The sequence below is a fragment of the Acomys minous genome (genome assembly GCF_964271855.1).
Source record: "Acomys minous genome assembly, chromosome: 19".
In the NCBI taxonomy this organism is placed as follows: domain Eukaryota; kingdom Metazoa; phylum Chordata; class Mammalia; order Rodentia; family Muridae; genus Acomys; species Acomys minous.
In genome coordinates, this window is record NC_140499.1 from 41,076,741 (window position 1) to 41,101,632 (window position 24,892).

General features: G+C 42.5%; 1 protein-coding gene and 1 long non-coding RNA gene across 10 annotated transcripts in view; one reads left to right on the forward strand and one right to left on the reverse strand.

Moving 5' to 3' along the window:
* LOC311590022 overlaps window positions 1-904 on the reverse strand; it is a 30,262-nt gene extending 29,358 nt beyond the window's left edge. For all 5 annotated transcript variants that reach the window (XR_014776725.1, XR_014776726.1, XR_014776727.1 and 2 more), the window contains exons 1-2: window positions 645-904; window positions 194-285 (exon numbers count right to left, since the gene is read on the reverse strand). This is a non-coding gene — a long non-coding RNA (uncharacterized lncRNA). The remainder of the gene's footprint in view (window positions 1-193; window positions 286-644) is intronic.
* Window positions 1-24,892, forward strand: part of LEKR1 (leucine, glutamate and lysine rich 1) — a 158,542-nt gene that overhangs the window by 115,424 nt on the left and 18,226 nt on the right. For all 5 annotated transcript variants that reach the window (XM_084768792.1, XM_084768793.1, XM_084768796.1 and 2 more), the window contains 3 exons: window positions 7,355-7,448; window positions 19,461-19,625; window positions 23,144-23,443. In XM_084768792.1, coding sequence (XP_084624918.1) covers window positions 7,355-7,448; window positions 19,461-19,625; window positions 23,144-23,443 — 559 coding nt within the window. The remainder of the gene's footprint in view (window positions 1-7,354; window positions 7,449-19,460; window positions 19,626-23,143; window positions 23,444-24,892) is intronic.

Genomic DNA, 24,892 nt, shown 5'->3' on the forward strand with positions numbered 1-24,892 from the left:
AGAGGATGGCAGCAGTGGGTGAAGATGCAGAGTGCAGGGAGCTGGCAGGGCCTGAGACTAAGTTGGAGTTGAGGCTCCAAGACACTAGCACATGTTTAGTTGACCTATTGTCTTGGTTAGGGTTTTAGATGCTGTGAAGAGACTCCATCACCATGACAACTCTTAAGAAAACATTTAATTGGTACCGCCTTACCGTTCAGAGGTTTAGTCCATTAACGTCATGGCGGGAAGCTTGGCGGCATGCGGGCAGACATGGTGCTGGAGAAGGAGCTGAGAGTTCTACATCTAGAGCAGCAGGAGGAAGAGAGTGAGAGTTGGCCACTGGCTCTCAGCTTCTGAGACCTCAAAGCTCACCCCTAGTGACACACTCCAACCAATCCAGAGCTACTTCAATAAGGCCATACCCCCTCTCCCTGGCACCCATAGACTTGTAGCCATATCACAATGCAAGATGCATTTAGCCCAACTTCAAAAGTCCCCATCGTCTACCACAGTATCAGCTCCCTTAAAGAGTCCAAAGCTCAAAGTCTCTTCTGAGACTCATGGCAGCCTCTTAACTGTAATCCCCTGTAAAATCAAAATGAAAAGCAAACCACATACTTCCAGCACAGGATATACATTACAGTTTCCAAAAAGGAACATACTAAGGAAATACTGGACCAAAGCAAGATCAAAAACCAGCTGGGCAAACTCCAAACTCTGCATCAAGAGTGTCTGATGTCAAAACACTCTTCAGATCTCCAACTTCTTTCATCCCTGTTGACTGCAGGACATAAGCTTGGCTGTCCTGGAACTTGGTATGTAGACCAAGTTCCACCTGTGACAAAGCTTAATCTTTCCCACAGCTGGGTGTGGTCTTGCCCTGATGTCACTACTCTCTTTATTCTATGTCACACCAGGCTTTTGTTTAATCTGTTTATCTCCTTGAACAAGGATTGAGCTACATTCCATTTCTTGGTTGCCCTATTTCTCCATTTTGTATTTTCCTTCTTCAGGTTTCTCCTTTTCTTTATAAATCATCATGAAAGTGAACACTAATAACCACATGACAAAGCCAATACTAGGCTGTTTTGAGATTTCCTCTGTCAACCGAGTTAGCCTCAGGCAGATTTTTTCAGAAGAGGGCAAAAAGCAGCCCCATTACTAGCCAAAATATTATCAGAATGGTCTCTGGGCCACATGCAAATATTCTTCTCTGAAACCTCTAGAGCCAGGCCCCCACAGTTCACATAACCCCCAGCACCATTGTCTTCCATGGTCCTGCCATTATGGGCTATTGGGCCACACTTAAAAGTGTTCAACTGCTTTTCTAATTCAAAGTCCCAGAGTCCACATTCCTCAAAATAGGTCAAGCCTATCACAGCAATACTCAACTCTTGGTACCAACTGCTGTCTTAGTGAGGGTTTCTATTGCTGTGAAGAGACACCACGACCACAGCCAATTCTATAAAAGAAAACATTTAATGACAGTTTCGGAGGTTTAGTCCATTATCATGATGGTGGGAGTCATGGTGGTGTGCAGGCAGATTATAGTTCTAGAGAAGGACATCTTAACCCCCGGGCAGCAGAAGGAGACTGCCACACTAGGCCTAGCTTAACCATATATAAGACCTCAAACTTGCTCCCCTCCCCAGTGACACACTTCCTCCAACAAGGCCACACCTCCCGGTAGTGCCACTCCCTATGGATCCATGGGGGCTATTTTTTCAAACCACCACTATCAATCTCATTTCCTTTTAAAAAGAAATTTAAAGATTTAAATTCTTACAAATTTCAGAATGTTGACCTAAAAGCATTTGAAAAAGAAACTGGGCCTTTGGCATTAGAAAGGAGGGGAAATGTGTGGTACACTGAGGAAATAGTCTATGGAGAACTTGCTGCTGAAGTCTGCAAAAATTTTAATTAAAATATAATCACATCATTCACCCTTTCTGTCTTCCTATCCCACCCTGTGTCCCCTCTCCCTCCCAAATTCCTAGCCTCCTTCTCTTTAACCATTCTTATCCCATATGCATATAAATATGTAAATAAAACTTGGGTCTGTTCAGCATTGCCTGGACAATGATTTAGAGGACTAGCCCTAGGGAAAGCTAACTCTCCCTCTCTCAGCAGTTGTTAAGTGCTTGTAGCTCTTCATGAAAGAGTGGGGCCTTTGGAGGTCGCTCCCATCTATAATGGGTTGTCAATGTATGCTGGACTTATTCAAATTCCATTTAGGCAGCCACACTGTTTAGATTTGTGGATATGGCGTCCCCGTGATAGCTAGAAGTTACTCCTTGGTCCACTGGCTCTTACAGTCTGTCTGCCTTCTGAGAGGTTCCCTGCACCTTTAGTGCTGGAGTTATGCTGTAGATGTATCTGTTATGGCTGGTTCACCCACAGTCAGTCATTTACTGCATGTCTGACCAGTTGTGGTTTTCTGTAATGAGCTCCTTCTGCTTCAGAAAGAAGCTTCTTTGACAAGGAGTAAGTAAGAGTCACATTTCCCTGTGGGCATTAGGATAAATGACACAAAGCTAGGAATTATACTGGTTTAATAGACTGGAAGCAGAAAGGGAGGCAAGAGGGATAAATAATGCTTTAAGGTGCTTGAAAAATATAAGGAATCATTGTTTTATATTTACCTAAAGTCACATAAGATACATATATGCAAATGCATATATATGTAGTTTAAGTAAAGGTAGCCCCCTTGGGTGATAATACTCCTCCCAAGAGCCATAGATTGTCAATATCTAACAACAACAACACCCTGCACCAGTAGCAGTCATGAGAAATCTTGTTCAAGATGTTGGCCGGGAGAGTCCAAGAGAGTCCCCAAATCAGTATAGGCTGTTGTTGTTGGGCCTGCTTGCCTCTTGAGAAGCTTGTTGAAGACACCATGCACTGTGGACATAGGCCTGGAACTGGCCCGAAAGCTTCCTCCCTGAGCAACAGTCTTACAGTACCAGAAGGTGAAGTGCGAGCTTCTAAGGGAGGAAAATGGTCATAGTCCCACCCAGCTATGGCCTTTCCGAACCATAGCAGACACCAGCACGGTGGTATTCCTAAAAGTACAGAAGTGATGCTTGTGTGTTGGCAGCACCTAACGGCTTCCTAACTGAACTTAAGGCCATGTTAGAGGAGCCCTACTTCCAGCCTCTCCCACCTCCGGTAACCACGATATTATCCCTAAACTTTGTGAGATCAACTCTTGGTAATGCACGTATGAGTGAGCCCGTGCAGCATTCGCTTGTCTTTCTGTTCCTGGCTTATTTCACTCAGCACAATGATCTCCAGTTCTAACCACGTGCTCACAAGTGGCAGGAGTTCATTCTTTGTAATTGCCACATAGTAAGTAGCCCGTTGTGTTTTACCAAACTGTCTCTGTTCACATTAAGGGTACTAGCCTCTTTCCATTTCTTGGCGATTGCGGCACTGCACGTAGGACTGCAGACATATTGATTCCTGCCCCCCACCCCCCAGCTTTGGATGTATACCCAGCAGTGAGATTGCTGGACCATATGGTAGTTCTACTTTTAGTTTTTTAAGGACATTCTATCTTGTTTTCCAAAATGGCTACGTTAATTTACATTCCCAACAACAGTAAAAAAGGGCTCCCTTTTCTCTTCATCACCAGCATTTCTCGCTTAGTAATAGCTGTTCTTACTGGGAGCTTTGATTCGCACTTCTTGGGGATTAGCACTTGCCTGCTGAGGCATTTGCTTGTCTTCTTTTCAGAAATGTTTGCTGCTATTTTGTATCAGGCTTTCGCTCCTAGTTGAAGAATTATCAGATGTGTGTCGTCCCAGTACGGCGTCCCAGGATGCAGGCAGCTTCTTCGGCCTGACGACGGCTGCTTCCTTTGCTCTGCACAAGTGTTTTGCTCTGTCATAATCCCATTTGTCAAGGTTTGCTTTGGTTTACTGTGATTTTTAGGTCATGTCCAAAAACCTTGCCTGTTCAGATGTCCTAGTTTCCTCTGTATTTTCTTTTAGTAGCTTCATTTTCCAGATCTTACCTTTGAGCCTTTAATTCATTTTTAGTTAGATTTTGCACTTGGTCAGTTAAGGGATCTACTGTCTACTCAACTTTCCAACCATTATTTTATTGAAGTGGCTGTCCTCTGTCCCTCGCATGTCACATTCCCTGTTCTGTTCCAGTGGTGGTTGTATTTGTCCCTGTCAATTTTATGCTGTTTGATTATTACAACTTTGCAGTTTATTTTAAAAATTTAACATAATTCCTTTACCTCTTTCCCTTTGCTAAACACCATTTTGTCTATTAATACTTTTGTAGGTGTGTGTGTGTGTGTGTGTGTGTGTGCGCGCGCACGCAAGTACACATGTATGTAGCCCTAGAGAACTTTTAGGACTGTTTTCCCTGGATCTCTGAAGAATGTCTTTGGTAGGTATTACAATGACTACAGACACTTCTGGCAATATGTACATTTCAACAGTATTGTTTCTCTATAAACATAGAGTATATGTATATTCTCTTTAAATTTTAAATTCCATTTTATATAATTTCATTGTAGAGATCGTTTACCCTTTTGGTTAGATGTACTACAGTGCATTTTATTTTTTATAGTTTCTGAAAAAGGGGATGACTTTCTTGGTTTCAATTTTACATAATTTGCCATTGGTATTTAACAACATTAATTTTTACATTTTATATCCTGAGACTTTGCTAAATTTGTAATGTTAACCTTTATTGGTGTTTGGTGGAGTCTGAGTTTTTCTCTAAATAAGACCATGTCATCTGCAAATAGCGACAATTCGTCATTCTCTTTTCCAGTTCAGATGCCTACATCTCTTTCCTTTGCTTGATTGCGCTGCCTGGGGCTTTCAGCACTGTGTTGAATACAGCTGATGGTCTTGCTCGGAATATTATGAGAGATTGCTTTCAGCTTTTCCTATGCAGCACAAGATCAGATATAGCTTCTTCTGTTTGCTTTTATTGTCTTGAAGACGTATGTTCCTTCTATACCCAGCTTGTTCTGTATTGAGTGTTGAATTTTGTCAAAGGCATTTTTAATGAATTGAGGTGATCAAATAGCTTTTGTCCTTCATTTTGATGGTTTGGCTTCTTTTGATTATTGATTTACATGTGTTTAACTATTATGGGTAATGATAATAATCTTTTTGATTTTTGCTAATATTTTGTTGAGGATTTTTTTTCATCTATGTTCATCAGGGATATTAAGCTATTAGAACTGAGATGTTGTTGTGTAGTTGGGGTAACAACAGGATAAGGCTGGCAACATTGCCTGTGTTTGGAGAGATTCTCTCATATTCAATTTTGTGGACTAGTTTAAGAAAAGCTGACACCAGTTCTTGTTTAAATGTTTGGTAGAATTCAGCATGCAGTTGTCTTGTGCTAGGCTTTTCTTTGATGGGAGATTCTTTTTTAAATCACAGATTCAGTTTTATTACTTGTTATTTTTCTCTTCGGTTTTCTTCTACTTTATGGTTCAGCTTTGGTAAAGTGTATGACTTCAGAAAAGTTTCCATTTCTGTGTTATCCACTGTAATGTGGCTTTTCATCTCTGGTTTGTTTTGTTTTTTTTTTAAGTTATGGACTCACTATGTAATGCTGGGTGTCCTGGAACTTGCTGTGTAAACAAGGCTGGCCTCAACCTCACAAAAAATCCATCTGCCTCTGCTGGGATTAAACAGGCACGCTGCCACATCTGGCCACATCTGAGTTTTAAACATCTTTCTTATATGTACATAGGTAGGGAGGGTGTGTGTACAGGCAACTTACAGGCACACTTGGGAGCAGAGACAGACAGTGGATGTCATGGAGCTGGAGCTAGGGGCAGTTGTGCACCACCAGATGTGTGTGTGTGTGTGTGTGTGTGTGTGTGTGTGTATAATATATATATCAATATAAATAAATATATACACACACACACACTAATCACTTTACAGCCTGATCCTTGCTCCCTCCCCCTCTCCTCCCAGTCCTCCTCCTCATGTTCTCCTCCCCCCTTCTCCCCTTTCCTTCTCCTCAGAGGGGGAGGATTGAGAGGAGAGAAGGAAGGGGGCAGGGATCAGGCTGTAAAATGATTAAATAAATTTAAAAAACAAAAGAAAGGGGTAGCAGCCCACAGCAGGACTAAGTGCATTCTCTCCCACCGAGGCCCCTCAAGGCAGCCCAGGTAGAGAGAAGGGACCTGAAGGCAGGCCACAGAGTCAGAGCTAGCTCTTATCTCCATTGTTAGGGGACCCACATGGTGACCATGCTGTGCGGCTGTTGCTTCTGTGTAGTAAGTGTCATGTGTAGGCCAATCTAGGTGCAACCCATGCAAGCTCTTTGGTTGGAGGTTCAGTCTCTGTGAGCCCCCAGGGGCCCAGGTTAGTTTACTCTCTATGGTCTTCTTGCGGTGTCCTTGACTCCTCTGGCTCCCTCAGTCTTTCCTCCCACTCTTCCACATCTCTTTCCATCAACTGCTGGATGAAGCCTCTCAGAAGACAGTTTTGTTAGGCTCTAGTCTGTGAGCACAACAGAGTATCATTAATAGGGTCAGCGGTTGGCTCTTTCCCATGGGGTGGGAAATAAATTAGACATTTAAAGTGGATGGAAGGAGGTAACTGTGTGGGGGAGGGGGTGGGGGGAGTGATGGGCGGCGGGTGAGGATCAGGGAGAATGGGGGAGGAGGGAAAGAGGAGAGGACCTGGAAAGAGAACAGAAATCGGTGGTGAGCATCTCTGGGACAGGGGAGCCTCCCCAGAGTATATGGGGTGACCCTAGCTGAGATTCCTAGCAGCCCAGGTGAGGGGTTGAGGGGCTGGGGGTGGGGGAATACAGAGTCTGAAGCTGCCACTCCTGTAGCCAGGTGAAGGGAGGGGGACACCAACCCTCACCTTCTACCTCGTTTGAGGCAGCACCTTCTGTTCACCACTGAGTACACCAGGCTAGCAGGGTCCAGAGCTTCTGGATTCTTGTGTTTCTGCTTCCCATCATGCTGTAGGAGCTCTGATGTTGCAGATGCAGGCCACCATGCCTGGCTCCATGTGGGCTCTGGGGCTCCGAACTCACAACCTCACGCTTGTATGGCAAGCACTTTACCCACAAAGCATCTCCTCAGTCCTCCAGGGTTTTTGTTTGTTTGTTTGTTTGTTTTATTTTGTTGATTTGATGGTTTCTTTCTTGTTTTTTGTTGTTGAGGCTTGTCTTCTAGCCGTGTGCTCTTGAACGGATAGAGCAAGGGAAGTTACAATGATGACTGGGGTTTCAATTCAAGCAGTGCCCATGGTATTAAAGAGAACACACATATTACACTGTGGAAGAACATCCCCCGAGACAGGAGTTGCAACTTTGGGGGGTCATGAGGGCTGAGTCCCGACTCATCTGTTGGGTTTGTGGTTTTCAGGGAGCTGATGCTGGTTTCTCATCAGAAAACCGTCGAGCAGTTGCAGGAAACCCTGAGGCAGAAGCTGCTGAGCGAGGATAGCTGGAGGGAGGAGGTAAGGCCAGCTCCCCGCAGCATGTGTCCTACCTGCTTTCCAGCACTGTACATTGTATCCGTCTGCCAGAAGACTACTCCACATAGATTTCTTTGTTTCTGTGAATACTTTTGATTCCACCTGGATTTTCCGACTCCAAATATCCTTAAAATAATATGTATTTTCCAAAAGATTAGACAATATGGTAGGAAGGAAAAGGAAAAAATAAAAACTAGATTTTGAAATCTGGTAATGTTAGGCTATTCCTTGGTTCGTATACACAAAAACATAATTTTAATCTCTAAATATTTACTTTTTTCCCAGAGAGTCTCAGAATCTGTATTTGATCACATTTGTTAAAGCATAGACATGCCAATAATTCTCACTTCTTCACTTTTAAGAGAAATGATTTTAAATGATTAATTATGAAATTTTGACCATTTTACTCTGGTAGGGTTAAATGAACAAATATTTCTCTTTCTACAACTAAGAACTATTCACTCTCAGAGTATGAAAAAGATATACTGTGGTCTTTGGACTTTGCTATATTTTTCAAGGTTTCAACAATGAATGACGTAAATACATCTAAATAACAAAGTCACGATTTTTACGCTTTTAGTCCCTACTTCCTCAGCATGCACAGCCCTACTCACAAGGGTCTGATGATTAGGCTCTCCCTAACACAAACTTCAGTACTCCTCACTGGCCCATGGGACCACCCTGCACACTGAGCCTAAGCCTTCCTCCCTGGCCTTCTCTCTCAGTCTTATCATTTGCTGGAACGAACTTGGGCTATTGCTGGGTTTGGAACCCAAGGCCATGAACATGGTAGTCAGAGCACGGCCTATGAACTACAGGCCCTAGCCCAGTGTTTTCCTACAGTTTACATTTTCTCCGTAACTGGAGCATCCTACTGAAACGCAGGTGGTGTGGCTCCTCATAATTTGTTCACCTACTATCAGATTCTTCTTGGGGATTCGATCCTATTGCCTGTAACCTCAGCCATCTTCAAGCTGCTGCCTCTGTTAATGGCTCTGCTAGAGTCTAAATTTGTCATTTCCATTTCTAGTTTAGACAGCTTCAACCAGTACTATCCTGTTACGAATATCTATACCTTCTCCCTTGTCCTTAGATAGTCAGTTTATGACTATAACGTGACCAAGTGGTTATGGTGTTACCACACCCAGCTAAGGCCGGGTCAGGAAAATACGACTTGAGGCCAGCCTGCATGGAAGAGACCCTGTGCGGAGAAGACAACCGCTGTTACATATAGTTGCACATAGGTGGGAATAAGATCTGAGACCCGAGGCTGAAGTTGCTGTGAATGCTCCAGACTTGCTTGGATAGTAGGTCTTTTCTTTCTTGTGTAAAGCTCCCACTTATAATTGCTGATGAATCTTGGTCTAGTTAATTGGATTGTCTGCTCTTTTCATTCCCCCCAATCCTTACCATGTGAATGTGTTACTACTCAAGAAGCTGATCTTCCCTGTGTGTGTAAGGCCCTGGCTTCCATCCCAGCACCCCCTGAACTGTCAATCAAACAGTCATAAGCAAGAGCCTTGTCCTTTAAAGCTCAGAGGGTAGAATAGTTTCGGTGCTGTGGTGAAGGCCTGGAAAAGTAATCTTTCATGGCCATGAGACTTGAGATGAAAGCAGCCTTTTGGAGAGCAGTTTGTGTGGATATTTATTATGAAATTCTCTAAATGTCCCATATTTTGACTCTACCATAGGTAGAGTTAATGAGGATAGAGTTATGCCAGTCATTTTTTCCAACCCCAAAGGTCTTCCACGTACATTAATGGATGGGCTGAATGCTTCTGCCTTCCCTGAGAAGCTCTCCACACTCACATTCCACTGGGGTCTTAGGTACATACCACTGGAAGAGGGTCTTTGTGGCTCATTCTAGTCCTGCTCAGAGATCAAGCTAGTGCTAGCATCTGACATTAAAAAATTCATGGCACATACCTGTAATCCCAGCACTCAGGGAGGCAGAGGCAGGCAGATCTCTATGAGTTTCCTAGTCTACAAAGTGAGTCCAGGACAGCCAAGGAAGGCTACACAGAGAAACCCTGTTTGGAAAAAAACAAGCAAACAAAAATATCCAATATTCTTGTTTCATACAAAGTTAGCCTGGTGGTGAAAAGGATCCTGGGTAATATTGTGAGAGTTCCTAAGTGCTACTTGCTATCTCTCTCATACTTTACACTGATCTTTCAGATGTCCTCTGGCATGTGTTTGATTTCCTATAGTATAAATAGATTTCTCATATGTTGAGAGGACATCCCTTCTTAATAAATGTTACTGTTTTACCAGCAGTTAATCATGATCAGACCTGTAAAGCCAGAAGATAATAAGAATGTCTTGACTGTGTTAGCTATTAAGACTATGAATAAAAAGTCCCCTGAAAGTCCTCTCCTGAGAAGGAGAATCACTAATGTGACATTGTCATCTTTTTCTTGGGTCACTGTGCCTTTGCGTAGGAATGAAATGTTCTCTTTACAAATATATAATGCACAAATTAGAATAAATTTAATAACTTAAATGCTTTTAACATTTTTTAAAAAGTAGATCGCAATTTGTGCCTGTGCTTAATTATTTTAGAGTATGTGAAAAACACATAATAGGATCAATAGTTGCTATGCAACAAAGAGGGCACATTTAAAAATAACTGTTTACTAATTGTCATGAATTTTTGTTTATTTTAAGTATTGCTTGGGTACAAAGAAAGCAAATTAATGGGCACGATGAACCTTTAAAATTGGTTCCAAATGCACAATATTGTTACTGTTCATTTAAAATTTTGTGATGAAAAAATCATCTTGCAGCCTGAATAATTATATAACCAATTTATATCACTTGTTGACACTTACTTTTTAGTATAGCAGACAAATTCCAACCAAATATTTTCTTAGATTATCATTAACATATTACAGTCTAGAAACATTTTGGAAGTGTACTAATGACCTCATTTTTAGAGCAGAGACCTTTTGAAAACAAACAACACCCTATTTCCTGCCTAGAATAACCAGATTGACAGTGAAATGCAGAGAAGTAAACTTCACGTCAAGAAATAGTAAATTCCAAATTTGCCAGGCTGGTGGCCCAAGTCATTAATCCCAACACTGGGGAGTCAAAAATAGGAGAATCTCTATGAATTTGAGGCCAGCATGGTCTACACAGAAGAGCTCCAGGCCAGCCAGTATTACATAGCGAGACCCTTCTCAACAAACAAACCAACAAAAAAGAAACAATAAATTCCAAATTAGAAGGAACACAGAAAACTCACTCTTTTCTTCAGCAGACAGTTCAAATGTCCTGATGGTTCCTAATGTGTTGTAATATGCTACCAATGAAGGAAGAAGACCAGCACACAAAATACATAGTTTGACAGGGATGAAGTGATAGGTAGATGAATCGATAGTCATTTTTAATTGCCATAAACATATGACTAAAATATTGAGGAAATATTTTAATTTTTTAAATTATTCTATGTAACTTTAATGATTAAATTCATAAAATCTAAACATTTTAGATCTAGAATCACCTGCAAGAAATGTCTGATACAAACCAGTAATCCAAATAATGAAACAGTCCACTGTATTAAAATCTTTACTGTATACTAGGCTTTGTGCTGAATACTTTTTATAAGTATAATTTGTATAAGTTTAAGTTTTATGACATCATTGTTCAAGTATATCAACATGGTAGAGCAAGGAAATGAGCTGACTGACATTACCTGCATTCTCCAGCATCAGAGTCCAAGACTTCTGTATTTCTCCAGGGTACAGTAGCAACCACCAGAGTTATCTTCCATCAGAACAAATAAAACCCTGGGAGGAAAACAAACAAATACTGAAAACAGTGGTTTCCAGACATCTGACTAACAGTGACAGACCTGTGGCTGTGGTAGCTTAGTCCCTTGACAATCTCTAAGTGGTGACACAGGCGAGTAGGAAACAGGCTGAGCTTGGCATCTTCTTTGAACTGAGAAGTCCATGAGGATCAAAGTAGCAACAGTTCTCAAGGCAGTATTTGCAGAAGAGTGGTCTAAAGAGGAGAAACGCGGGTGATCTAGGGAAGTACATGTTGGGAAACGCTAGCCAGCAAAGGGGAATCTTCGAGAAGTAAAGAGAAGATCCAACACTCACATACAGCCAGGTGTTAGCCTGTTTTCACCAGACTAGAAAACCTGCAATACACCCAGAGGCTGTCCATAGTTGGCATTCCATCATTGGGCATTGTTAGCCCTAGACTAAGTGATGCTTTGATCCTGACATGGCAAAAGGAAGATCTAAAGAAGCTGACATTCCACTGTATCCCGGAATAGATACCCCACACATTCACAGAAATATTAACATATCTAGACTCTGGAAGACAGACAGAAGTGAAGCACAAGCACCTGCCCAGGAAAAAACTCCCAGTGCCCAGTGTCTAACCCATAATGGCCATACACAAAAAGAACTAGAAGAATAGAACTCAATGACTGAAAACTGACCAGAGCAGCCTGAGAGTTGACCCAGTCTCCCAGAGGAGCCAGGTTCAGTTACCATCACCTGCATGGTAGCTCACAACTGTCTGTAACTCTAGTACTTTGGAATCTTGGTGCCCTGTCCTGGCCTCTATGGGCACTACAACATGCATGATGCACAGGCAGGCGTGCAGACCCAACACTCATACCCATAAAATAAAAATAAATACTTAAAATGACTCAGAAAGACACAGATGTTTAGCTTAGAAAATAAGAACATTAAGACAGTTGACATAAGTGCTTGCCATATGTCCAAGAGGCAAAGAAAATTTTCATCATGTTTAGTCAAGCAAGCTATAAACAAGATGTAAATTGAAAACTGCAGTTCAGACCAGAGTACATTGGACTAATAAAAAATTGGACATCCCACAAGAAAAGTCCAGTGTACCCAAAAACACAGTAAATAGAAAGAAAAGCTTTTCAAGTAAAACAAGATTTTCCTTTACAGTCTCAAAAAGTGAAAAGTAGACCATTAGTGAGGGAGCTGAGAGATAACCTCACGTGGCTCGATATATGCAGCTAGAATTCCTGAAGATCAGAGAAGAGAAGGGAGACAGAAGTATCTGGATAAACAATGGTGAAACATGATTAATTAAATCAAAATAGATTTACAAGGCTCAACAGATCCCAAGCACAAGGAAGCAAGCACACCAAAGGACATTGTGATCCAGTTCTCAAAAAAAAAGTGAAATTTTTAAAATTTTCTTTTTCTTCTTTCTTCCTTCTTTCCTTTTTTCTTCCTTTTCTCCTTCCTTTTCTTTGTTTCTTTCTTTGTTTGCTTATTTCTTTTTTGCTTTCTTTCTTTATTTCTTAAAGCAATCAGGAGGCTGAAGAAATGTAAAGAGGTTAAGAGTATATACCGCTCTGGTAGAGGACCCAAGTCCAGGTCCCAGCACCAATGATGGGGTGCTCACAACCATCTGTATCTCTAGCTCCAGGGTATCTGATATCTCTGGCCTCTGCAGACACCTGTGCTTACATATACAACCCTACACACAGACACATATACATAATTAAAAAATAAGAATTCCTTCCTTTTATACATTTTCTTACATAGTATATACTGTTTACAGTTTCCCTTCCTTATACTCCTCCCAGGTCTTCTCCACCTCCCTTTCAGATCCACTCCCTTTCTGTCTCTCATTTTAAAATATATATATATATATATATATATATATATATATATATATATATATATATATATATATAACAAAAACAAACACTTTGGAATCGGACAAAATAAACAGAAGGAAAGGAGTTCAAGAGAGACACAAAAATCAGAGACCCACTAGTTCGCATACTCAGGAATCCTATAAAAACACGAAGCTGGAAGCCATAACCTATGCAAAGGCCCTGGTGCAGGCCCTGTGCATGCTCTCTCAGTCTCTGTGAGTTCATATGTACTTTGATTAAATTGATTCAGGGGCCTTAATTTCCTGGTGTTCTCCATACCCTCTGGCTCTTACACTCTTCCTACCTCATCTTCCTCAAGGTTCCCTGAGCTCTGTGGGGAGGGGTTTGATAAATCCCATTAAGGCTCAGTGTCCCAAGGGCCTCTGTAAAATTTGTTCCCATATGCTACAGAAATAACTTCTCCGACGGCTGAGCAAGGCAATGATCTATGAATTTAGCATTAGGAGAAATTTTTATCACTACATTTTTTTTTTTCCTTTCAATTGATCAGCGTTGTTTGGTTTTGCCCCAGGTCCCTGGACTACCTAGTGTCAGTGTTGGATATGAGTTCTAACTCGTGGAATGGCCTTCAATCAGATCATTTATTAGTTGGTGGTTCGAATAAGAATGGCTCCCACAGGTTCTTATATTTGAATGCACGGTCAGCAGAGAGTTCGATTGCTTGAAAGAATGAAGAAGTGTGGCCTTATTAGAGTAGGTGTTGGAGGAAGGGAGTCAGTGAAGACGGGCTCTGGAGTTTCAAAGCCCAAACCAGACCCAGTGGCTCTCTTTCATCTTGCTGCCTGCCAATCCAGATGTCGAATTCTCAATCTACTTTTCCAGAGCCGTGCTTGCTTGCATGTTGCCTTCCTACCATGACAACAAAATAGACTAAGCCTCTGAAACTATAAGCAAGCTCCAATGAAATGTTTTCCTTTATAAGAGTTGCCATGGCCATGGTGTCTCTCACAGCAACAGAACACAAACTACAACAGTTGATTACTCCCACAAGCTTTGGCCATCGTTGTACTAGCATATCTTACAGGCAGGACATCATTGTCATTCTAAAGGTTTTATAGCAGGGTTCGTGTTCACATTTCTCTTTTGGTAGTGTGCAGAGTGCCTTCCTGTACCAAAGATGCTAGAATGTAGGAGTGACGGCTCTAGGTAGGCACCAGCTTGATTTCTCCAGGTTCAATGAGTTGTATAGCTGTTATCGTCAGCAGTAGGGCTTTGCTGAGGAGCAAAGTGAAAAGCAATCTGTAGGCTTTGGAATAGCCTGAGTTGTTTGGGGGTTCCCATTGGCCAACATAATTATATGTAACCCAATCATGGGATCTAAAGCTTCTTTTGGTAACTTAGCAGCTATTATCCATAAGTAAGTGAATACATAGCATATTGTTCTTTCTGGGTCTGGGATACCTCACTCAGGATAAGTATACTGCTAGAGAACTCCTACAGCTGGTAAATACCGTCAGCAAAGTGGCTGGATACAAAATTAATTCCAAAAAATCAGTAGCCCTTCTGTATACAAATGACAAGTAGGCTGAGAAAGAAATAATGGAAAGTGCACCCTTCACAATAGCTGCAAATAAGATAAAGTATCTTGGTGTACCTCTAACCAAGAAAATGAAAGACTTATATGAAAAAAAGCTTTATGTCTATGAAGAAAGAAATTGAAAAAGATATCAGAAGATGAAAAGATCTCCCTTGCTCATGGATCAGTATGATTAACATAATAAAAATGGCCATCTTACAAAAGCATTCTGCAGATTCAGTGCAGTTGCCATGAAAATACCAACACAATTCTTTATAAACCTTGAAAGAACAATTCTAAACTTCATATTTTAAAAAAAACCAGAATAGCTAAAATAATCCTACACACACAAAAAAAGAACTTGTGGAGGCTTCTTCATTTCTGATTTTAAGCTGTACTACAGAGCAATAATAACAAAACTGTATGGTATTAGCATAGAAACAGACTGGTTGATCAATGGAATAGAATTGAAGACCCAGAAATAAATCCACTAACCTACAGACACTTGATGTTTGACAAAGAAACCAAAACCATACAATGGAAAAAAGAAAGCATCTTAAACAAATGGTGCTGGTCTAACTGGATGTCTACTTGTAAAATACAATGCAAGTAAGTCCATATTTATCACCCTGCACAAAACTCAAGTCCAAGTGGATCAAAGACCTCAACATAAAGCCAGAAACACTAAATCTATTAGAAAAGAAAGTGGGAATCAGCCTTGGATTCATTAGCACAGCAGACAACTTCCTGAACAGAACACCAACAGCTCAGCTCTAAGATCAACAATTAATAAATGAGACCTCATGAAACTGAAAAGCTTCTGTAAGGCAGAGCACACTATCAACAGAAGAAACCAGCAGCCTCCACATTGGGAAAAGATCTTCATCAACCCTACATCTGACACAGGGCTAATATCTAAAATACATAAAGAACTCAAGAAGTTTTAAGCACCAACAAATCCAATTTTAAAAATGGGGGTACAGAGCTAACTAAGAATCTTGAATGACTGAGAAGCACTTAAAGAAATGCTAGATGTCACCAGTCACAGGAAATTCCTTTTTACATCTGTCAGTGTGGCTATGATAAAAAACTCAAGTGACAAGGATGTGGAGAAAGGGGAACACTCCTTCATTGCTGGTGGGAGTCCAAACTTGTACAACTACTTTGGAGATCAATTTAACAATTTCACCGAAAATTGGGAATACATATACCTCAAGACCCAGCTATACCACTTTTGGGCATATACCCAAAAGATGCTCCAGCATACAACAAGGTTATTCGTTCAACTATATTCATAACCGCTTTATTCATAATAACCAGAGACTGGAAACGACCCAGATGAATGGATAAAGAAACCATGGTACATTTACAGAATGGAATACTACTCAGCTATTGAAATCATGAAATTTGCAGGCCGATTGATGGTACTAGAGAAGGTCGCCTTGAATGAGGTAACCCAGATCCAGAAAGACACACATGGTGTATACTCACTCATAAGTGAGTATCAGCCATGTAGTACAGGATCACCACACTACAGTGCACAGACCCAAAGAAGGTAAGGAACAAGGAAGGCCCAAGGGAGGATGCTTGAATCTCATTCAATAGACAGCAGAAGTGGTTGAAGAGAGGGAACAGGATAGGAGAGGAGGTGCTGAGGGAAATGAGGGTGGGGATCAGACGTAGGAGAGCAGGGTGGGAGGACAGAGGGCTTACAGAGAGAAGAGAAACAGTGGGTGGTGGCATCTCTGATACAAGCCTCAGACCTGTAGGCTCCTGGAAGGATATGGAGGTGACTCTAGCTGAGACACCTAGTAGCAGGGATCACGGAGACTGAAGAGGCCACCCTCTAACTAGATAGGTCTCCTAGTGGAAGGAGGGGAGCACCAACCCACCCACAAAAACTTTGACCTAAAATTTACCTTGCCTACATGGTGTGCAGGGATAAAGATAGAGCAAAGATTGGAGGAATAGCCAACCAATGCCTGGCCTAACCTGAGACCCACACCAAGGGAGAGAGCAACTCCCTGACAGTATTAACAATGACACTCTGCTGTGCTTGCAGACAGGAGCCTAGCATATCTGTCCTCTGAGAGGCTACACCCAGCAGATGCTGAGACTGAAAGCCAAACATTGGACAGAGAACAGGGAGTCTTGTGGAAGAGTTGGGGTGTGGAGGAATGCTGAGTGGATGTATCAACCATCAATAAAGCGCTGTTTAGCCAATCAGCTGGGCAGGACAGGAAGTGGAAGGCGGGACTTCCTGGAAGGGAGGAGAAAGTTCGATGGACGGTGGAGACTTGACAAGGACCGGCCCATGGGTCATAGTGGCAAGTGCTTGGAATATATTTATGTTATAAGGTTTAGAGTAGTTTGTTTAGTTTACGAGTAGATTAGAATCAGTTTAGACTCTGCCCGGCAAAGTGCTGGCACTTTTAAAGTTTCAGTCTCCCTGTGTCAGTTATTTGCTTTGTAGGCCGACCGGATACGAATAACTGCAACATTGGGGGAAGGATAGGAGGACTGGAGGTGACAGGAGCTCCACAAGAAGCCTACCAGAGTCAACTAGCCAGGGCCCAGAGGTCCTGCATGCATGGACCTGCCCTAGGTCCTCTACATAGATATAGCCAACGAGCAGCTCAGGCTTCATGTGGGTCCCCTAGTAAGTTGAGCAGGGGACTCTGTTGCCTGCTTTTTGATCACTCCCCCTGGCTGGGCTCCCTAGCCAGACCACAAGGGAAGAGGATACACTCAGTCCTGATGGGACTTGAGGAGCTGGGGTGGGGGTTGGGCTACCTTTTCTGAGGAGTAGGGGAGGAGGAGTGAGGGAAGAGGGGGGGGCTATGATTAGGGTGTTAATTAATTAATTAAAAATCCAAGAAAGTTCATGTGAGGAGTTGATTTTTTTTTTTTTTTTGATACATTGAGAAACCACCAAGAGAATAAAATAGTCCATCCTTTGTGAAGAGCGCGGAGCCATGCACAGCATGGGCTGGGGAAAGGCCAAAATGGCCTTTGTTAGGAGAATCAGAGTAGTGGAAAGAGAGGCGCTGTGAAATGGGCTGAAGACATCTTTTGTTGCATGTGGAGAGTGGGGATTAGCTGGGGAGATGTGCAGCATCCAGACACAGGGAAAGGGGAGGGAGAAATGGGCTTCAGGGCCATCACGCCTCCCACACCACGCAGCTTACCTACGACTTGTCTACCTAGAGGCAGGAGGCAGGCATTCATGATCGTCTGATCTTGAGAAGGATGTTCTTTCCTCTGAACAGTTCTGGAGTGTCCCTTCAAGGTCACTAGTAACCTTTCCCCAATGTAGACATGTATTCTGACAGCCAGAATATCTCCTCTTGTTGTGTCTACACTTTGTCAATTCTGTCCTCCAGGCAATAAATCCTGCTGACCCTGGGGCTAGTCTCTTAACTCACATTATTTCATATAAAGGACTTCCCGTAAACTTTGTTAACAAACTTTCTGTGTCCTGGTATCTCAGCTTCAGGGGTCACTTGAGAAATCAGGTTGACCTCTTCCTTCCCTAACTAACCAGAATCACAGTCAGAAACAGTCAGGTGACAATCTCTGGCCAGTTTACCTGACCTTCACCATACCCCAAAGAATTTATGATCTGAGCATGTCACAGTGTAGACCTGGGGCTGATCTGCTGCTGGGATCTCATCTCTGATCTCAGAGGATGAAGTCTGCGCTGAGTGACTCTGTTACTCACAGGTTTCTTGTCTCTTGCTCTAGTAGGCAGAGCCAGAGCCAATAGTTAAAAAGCCACACTGAGGGAAATGTTGGCTCAACTACAGGAAAAACTGCTTAATGCTTAGAAATGGAAACTCCTGCCGGGGATGGAGTGAGTTATGGATTGGTGAGTGTGAGGCACCTCGGAGCGCCTTTCTGTGTCAGTTCTGTGGTAGAGACTGCAGGGCTGGCACATGGAGGTGATCTCCACCGGCTGTTGAGTTCTTGCCCATGCTACAGCCTTACACGGATGCTCTGCCTCATTTAATTCTCAGGAAGGCCCGCAGAGGAACTGATTATGACCCCACCCAGAGAGCTCATGGTCATAAACTTAAGATCACACAGCTAGCAAGTGTCGGTCCCATCTCAAGCTAAAGTCCTTATTTGTTTTTCCACAGTTCACAAAGGCATGAGTGTCTGAGCCAGGGGCTTCTAAAGTCCCTTGCAGCACTGTGATTCTGTCTACTTGTGGATGTGGGCAGCACTATCTGTTTTCCTGCCATTCTTGTGGCCTCACGAACATTTAAAATGTCAGCCTGTGCATGCCTGTGTGTGTGTGTGTGTGTGTGTGTGTGTGTGTGTGTGTGTGTGTGTGTGTGTGTGCCTCCATATCCCACTGTGACCGCCTGTGGAGACAGTCACTTCTAACTTGAGCATTTGTTCTTTTTTCAGCTGAACAGAGTCTAATCTAAATATGGGGGTGGAGGGTGTTTTGTTTTTGTTTGTTTTGGTTTTCCAGGCTCTTGATGAGGCCCAAGTTAGTTATGTAAATGAGTAAGCATTTAGTCATTTTAACTATAAATGACTCAACTCTTAGTAGTTCTAAAAACTGTCATCTTTACTAAATCTTCAGTTTTATTTACTAGAATATTTGGCCCAAGGTCAACTTTGAGGGGATAACTTCTAAGTTAACATTTTTAATAGTAGAAATTTTAAAATACTTTAATTGGAAACCTCATGTTGGGCAATTTTTAAAATTACAGTGGGAGAATATGCTGAATGTACTTATTTCCAGGTAAAATGGCTTTGTGTGATTTAACTTGCTGTTTTCCAGATTGAAGCTGAGTTGGCCAAGGAAAGAGCCCAGCACCTCATTGAGTTCCAGGAGCAAGCTCTGCTCTTTAAGGAAGAAGCTAAACTGGAACTTGACATTGAAAAAGAAAAACACCAGGAATTAATTCGGAAGTATCAGCAAGAACAAGAGGGCTTGCGGATGAAGGTCTGTCAGCCTGCTCTGTGCCATGTTTAATGAAACACACCGTGTGCTGCCCTCAGGCGTGCCTTCCTTTCTATAACTCAGGTCACCACACCTTTGCTCTGCTCACAGAGACTTGGTTTGCCTGTTTTTGAGAAAGGATGCTGGAGATAAATTACAAAAACACACTGCCAAGCTCTATATAGATTTGTTTTCTACTGATATCAACTTACCTTTAAAATTGACTACACCGCATGACTAATAACTACCATAGCTAAAGGGTCCAGTATGAAAGTTTAAAAAGTATTTTACACAATTAAAATTTTCCTTCCTAGAAATCTGGGCCCCCGGGCAGACGGCAGAGACTGATGCACCAAACAAGGACCATGAGTCAAGAGGGCCTAGCCTCCTTGCTCAGATGTAGCCAATAGGAAGCTCGGTTTTCATAGGGGTCCCCCAGTAAGGGGAGCAGGGGCTCTCCCTGCATGGGCTGTTGCCTGTTCTTTGATCATTTCCCCCTGGCAGGGTACCTTACCAGACCACAGAGGAAGAGGATGCAGGCAGTCCTGATGAGACTTGCTAGGCTGGGGTCAGTTGATAGAGGAGAAGGGATTGCCCTCTCTGCCAACTAAAGGAAGGACATAGGGAGGAAGAGGGAGGGAGGGTGGGACCAGGAGGAGAGGAGGGAGGGGGCTATGATTGGGATATAAAGTGAAGAAACTTTAGAAAATAAATTTAAATTTAAAAACTCCTTCCTAGAGTTTAACCTTCTTTAAATGAAGATATTTTTAATTCTAAGCATTTTCAGATAAAGAAAAATACTATAAGATACTATAAAAGCAAAGAATTTGCTGATGTACCCCTGCTTTGTTGGTTGGTTGGTGGGTTTACTCAGGAGACAGCCTCCTGCCTCAGTCTCCCAAGGGTTGGGATTATACATGTATACTACCAAGCCAGGCAAGTTATTCCTGCCTTTATAGGAGTTAAATGTAGAGTGGGAAGAAAGGAGAGGGGGGAAGGGAGGGAGGGAGAGGCAGCAGGCAAGAGAATGCCTCAAAATTCAGTCTGAAACATATTTTGAAAAAACTCACTAAGAATCCATGTTAGGGTTGCTGGATGGATCAGCAGGTAAGAGTGTTTGAAACTATTCAAAACATGAATTCAGTCCCTCGGGCCCACAGGTGGAAGTAGGGAACCAATTCCTATATGATATCTTCTGACCTCCACATATACACCATTACATACATGTACCTGGACACACATGCGTGCACACATGTGTGCACACACACACATGTACATAAGTGTCACTAAAATATAATTTTTAATTCTTTGAAATCTTTTTTTAAATCCATGTTAGGGGCTAGAGAGGTAGTTCTGCATTCAGCATGTTTATTCTAGCAGAGGACTGAGGTTCAAGTTCAAACACCTACATGGTGGCTCACAACCCCTGTAACTCCAGTGCCATAGGGACTGACCCGCTCTTCTTATCCTTAGGCATGCACATGGTGTACGGATATTATGCAGGCAAAACACCCAGACACCTAAGTGAATCTAAGGGGGAAAAAAAAATCTGTGTTAAGTACCAAACAGCCTGAGGGCCCCTGTGTTTGTGTGAAGACGGGCAGTTCCGCCTCTGCGGAGCTGACAGTGGACAGGAGGACCAGAATACATAACTCATGAAGCAGCACCCGGCCCTACTAGAATGTTTGCAGGTGCTTCTGCCTTTAAATTTTTAATGATTTTATCTTTGAATTTGGAGTTTTTAAAAGTGAATTCCTATTAAAAACAAGCAAGCATGTGCTGGGAGCTTGGTGCCTCCTCCTCTGATGGTCTGGCCTGGCGTGGCCGGGTTTCCTCACTGAGCTCCTGGCCCTTTCCTTCCTCCCTCCCCTCACGACTGCAGCTGCTCTGAGTAACTCAGAATTTCATGGGCAGAGGAATGCAAACAAATTAATACCGTTACTTGCGAGGTCTAAATTCAAATTTCATAGGTGAAATTTGATTTTTAACTGTGGACTCCCATTTTAAAACTCCAAATACATTTGCGGCTCTGTGAAGCTCTTGTCAACAGGGCAGCTTGCTATGTTTCCTTGTCATCTCTGCCTGGGGGAGGGAAGCCATTGCTCAGACCGACCAGTGACCCTCTTCTTTCTTCAGGATTATTTGAAAATAGCAAAATATTAATTTCTGAAATGACCCATAGTAAACAGATTTCTTCCAGAAGTTATTCTTTATGTAAATTGAACATTTGAAAAAATTTTAGCTGCATACTGTCTACAGTGCTCTGGGAACTAATGCCTGTGGCTTTTCCAGAGTCTCCACGCCTGTTTTCCCTCTGGAGCGGAAGTAGGGGACTTTAGAAGTGCTTCTGCACGCCTGCTCTTCTGTCCTTCTGCTATTTGCCTGCTGTTGTTTAGTTTGGTTTTGGTTTTGATCTTAAGACAGGAGTAGTTCCCACTGGTCCAGCACTCACCATGAAGCCATGGCTGGCCATAAGCTCACAGTGATTCTCTTGACCTGGCTGGAATTTCTGGCATGAGACACTAAGCTCAACTTTCTGTTTTTTAAGGAGAAAGATATCTTTCATCCTTCTGAAGACTGTGCACTTGGGCACAAGGTCCCCTGAGTTGTTGCCTCATGCTCTTGTATAAGGTGAAAAGTGGCACATTTGCACTGTGTTCTGGGGTTTCTCTATCTAGAACTGCCATGATGACATCCGTGGTGGCTGCTTATCACTCAGTGCAGGTCTCTCAAGTTGAATCCGTACTTTTTCAGTCACAGTGGTTGGATTGTCTGTCAGTGCTCTGTAGCCAAACCTGGCTTTCCAGAACCTACAATGCATGTCTCCTCCCAGCTCAGTCCTCAGTGGGGGCTGGTTAGCAGCAGTGACAAAGGTGTTCACTACTGAAACAAGTTTGACCTGAGAGACAGAGGGAAGGATAGAGGGAAAGAGGGAGGGAGGGAGAGAGAAGAGGAGAGGAGAGGAGAGGAAAGAGCAGGGAATAGTTTTAAACATTTACCAGCACTCCATTATCATTACATATAGAACAGTACACAATCTCTGTAATCACAAGAAGTGGAGGAATACTGCTTTAGAAGACAGAGCTAATGCCTGGGGGGTACATCTATAAAATATATAAGAAAGAAAAAAATATGTCATAGGCAAACTTGCTGTTTTGATGTGGAATACAACTGTGTCTCCAGACATCAGGCAGGCACTTGGAGGTCCTTGAGTTCATCCAAGCCCTCTCCCATCTGTTTGTGGAAACTTGAGTTACCTTTGTCAGCTCGATACATTCACAGAGATTTAAATATTTCTAAGGGTACCCAAGTAATTAATAGGATACCAGTTTAGGAAAATAAATAAATGAAAGTCTGTATTGACTTTAAAAATATCAGAAGGCCTCCATATGTCATAGTATTTGCTTTCACTTTGTAGAAAAACACACTGGTTTATCAGAAGACACTTCTTAACGACAGCAAGATCTCTGTGGTTCCCTAGAAACAGTTGCCTGTAAACTAATGTGAGATTTATCTTACAGATAGCTGAGTTAATCGCAGATGCTACAAAAGACCTGAGGCTGGAAGTGGCCTCTCTCCAGGAAAAACTCCATGAATCCCACGTGCGACACACTGAAGAGTCTGAGTCAAAGAAAAAAGAAATCGAAGACCTGAAGAATCTGGTTGCAGAATTTGAGTGTCGCCTGGAGAAGGAAACTGGCCGCGGTGACTCAGTTTCCGAAGACTTGAAGAAGGAAATGAAACAGAAGTCTGACGAACTGGAAAGAGTCATGCTGGCCCAAACACAGCTGCTGCAGCAGTTTAGCCAGTCACAGGAAGAGGTAGGAAGCAGATAAGCCACAGGGAAGAACGGTTATTTAAAAAGCAGACAGACAGACAGATATGTGACGGGCAGTTTTGAGGCCGAGGAGAGAGTCACAGCCTGGCTCCATGGCACCCCTGAGCTTCTGTGGGACCGTTCTCTTAGCGTTAAGTATCCTGTCGTCTTTGAGAATCTCATGCATGCATCAGTGTATTTCTGCTGGTCACACTCATACACAACCCTTCCCTTTCAATTCATGAACTGCCCCCATGTTCTCTTCGCAACTTGATGTCTGTTTGGTTTGGTTGTTGTTGTTTTTGTTTTAATAACAGTCCAATTAGTGCTGCCCTTCTATCCATGGGTGTGCAGCCATCCACCGGGGCATGGGCCATCTTCCAGGGCCCACACCCTCTAGCAGCCATCAGCTGTCACCATTGCTCCTCTGCTAGGGGTGGGAGGCTCCCGTGCCCCTCCCCACTCCACGCTGGAATGTCGACTGGCCTGATCCTGTGGGGCTCTTCTGTAAGCAGCCTCAGCCTCCACGGAGTTCAAAAGTACAAGGGTCTTGTCACATCCAGGAAAAAGCCCAACCCTATTTCTTAGATTCTCTCTGTTCCCTCTTCCACCAAGTTCTGTGAGCCACCAGGGCTGTGCTGTAAGATTGATGTCCCTTTTATGGCCAAACCCTTTCTAGGAACTAGTTCTGTGTTGCAAATGAGTGCTTAAAAGCTCCAAGACTAGAAATCTTACAGATTGGATCTTACTTGCTTTAACATTAGATCTTTGCCAAAGAAAATTTCAAAGCACATTCTGCTTATGTTAAAAAAAAAAAATGCAGCAATATAAAGTTACTTTCGACTTTCATGTTTTACAGCTCTGTCAGCCTGAACTTGTAAGGCAGCTTGCATGCTGCAGTCTTCTGTCTTGGGTATGCCCAATTACTCCAGCAGTGTCTTTTACACTGAAGTAGGCTCCTCCTTGTTGAGAATTTTTTTAAATCTCTGTCCTACTTATGAACTGCTAAACAGTTTATAAATGGTATAACAATTAATTAGAATACTTGATCCCACTTACGACAATATACCATATAAATACAGCTGGACGGTTTTGAATGCTAGTGAGAAGTAAAATTTCTGTCAGCCTTACTGGCATCTTAATAAAGAAGCACATGGAAAGTACTAGCAATGATATCAGTTATTAATAATCCGTACTATATCCTTGCTATCTTTAAATTGCCAGCCAAAACTGAAAGCTTACATCATCATAAGGTGAGGCACTGACTAACGGGCTCACATGATGGAGGCAAAAATTCAAATGTGAATCTCTGTGGGACAGAGTTCCCTCTTCCAGGAAGAATTTCTGATTCTAAATATCAGGGAGATCTCAGGTTTGGCCCATAATATATCCTAGTCTCACCTACTTACCTTTACTCTAAAATGAACAAGAACAAAGCAAATAAACACAAAAT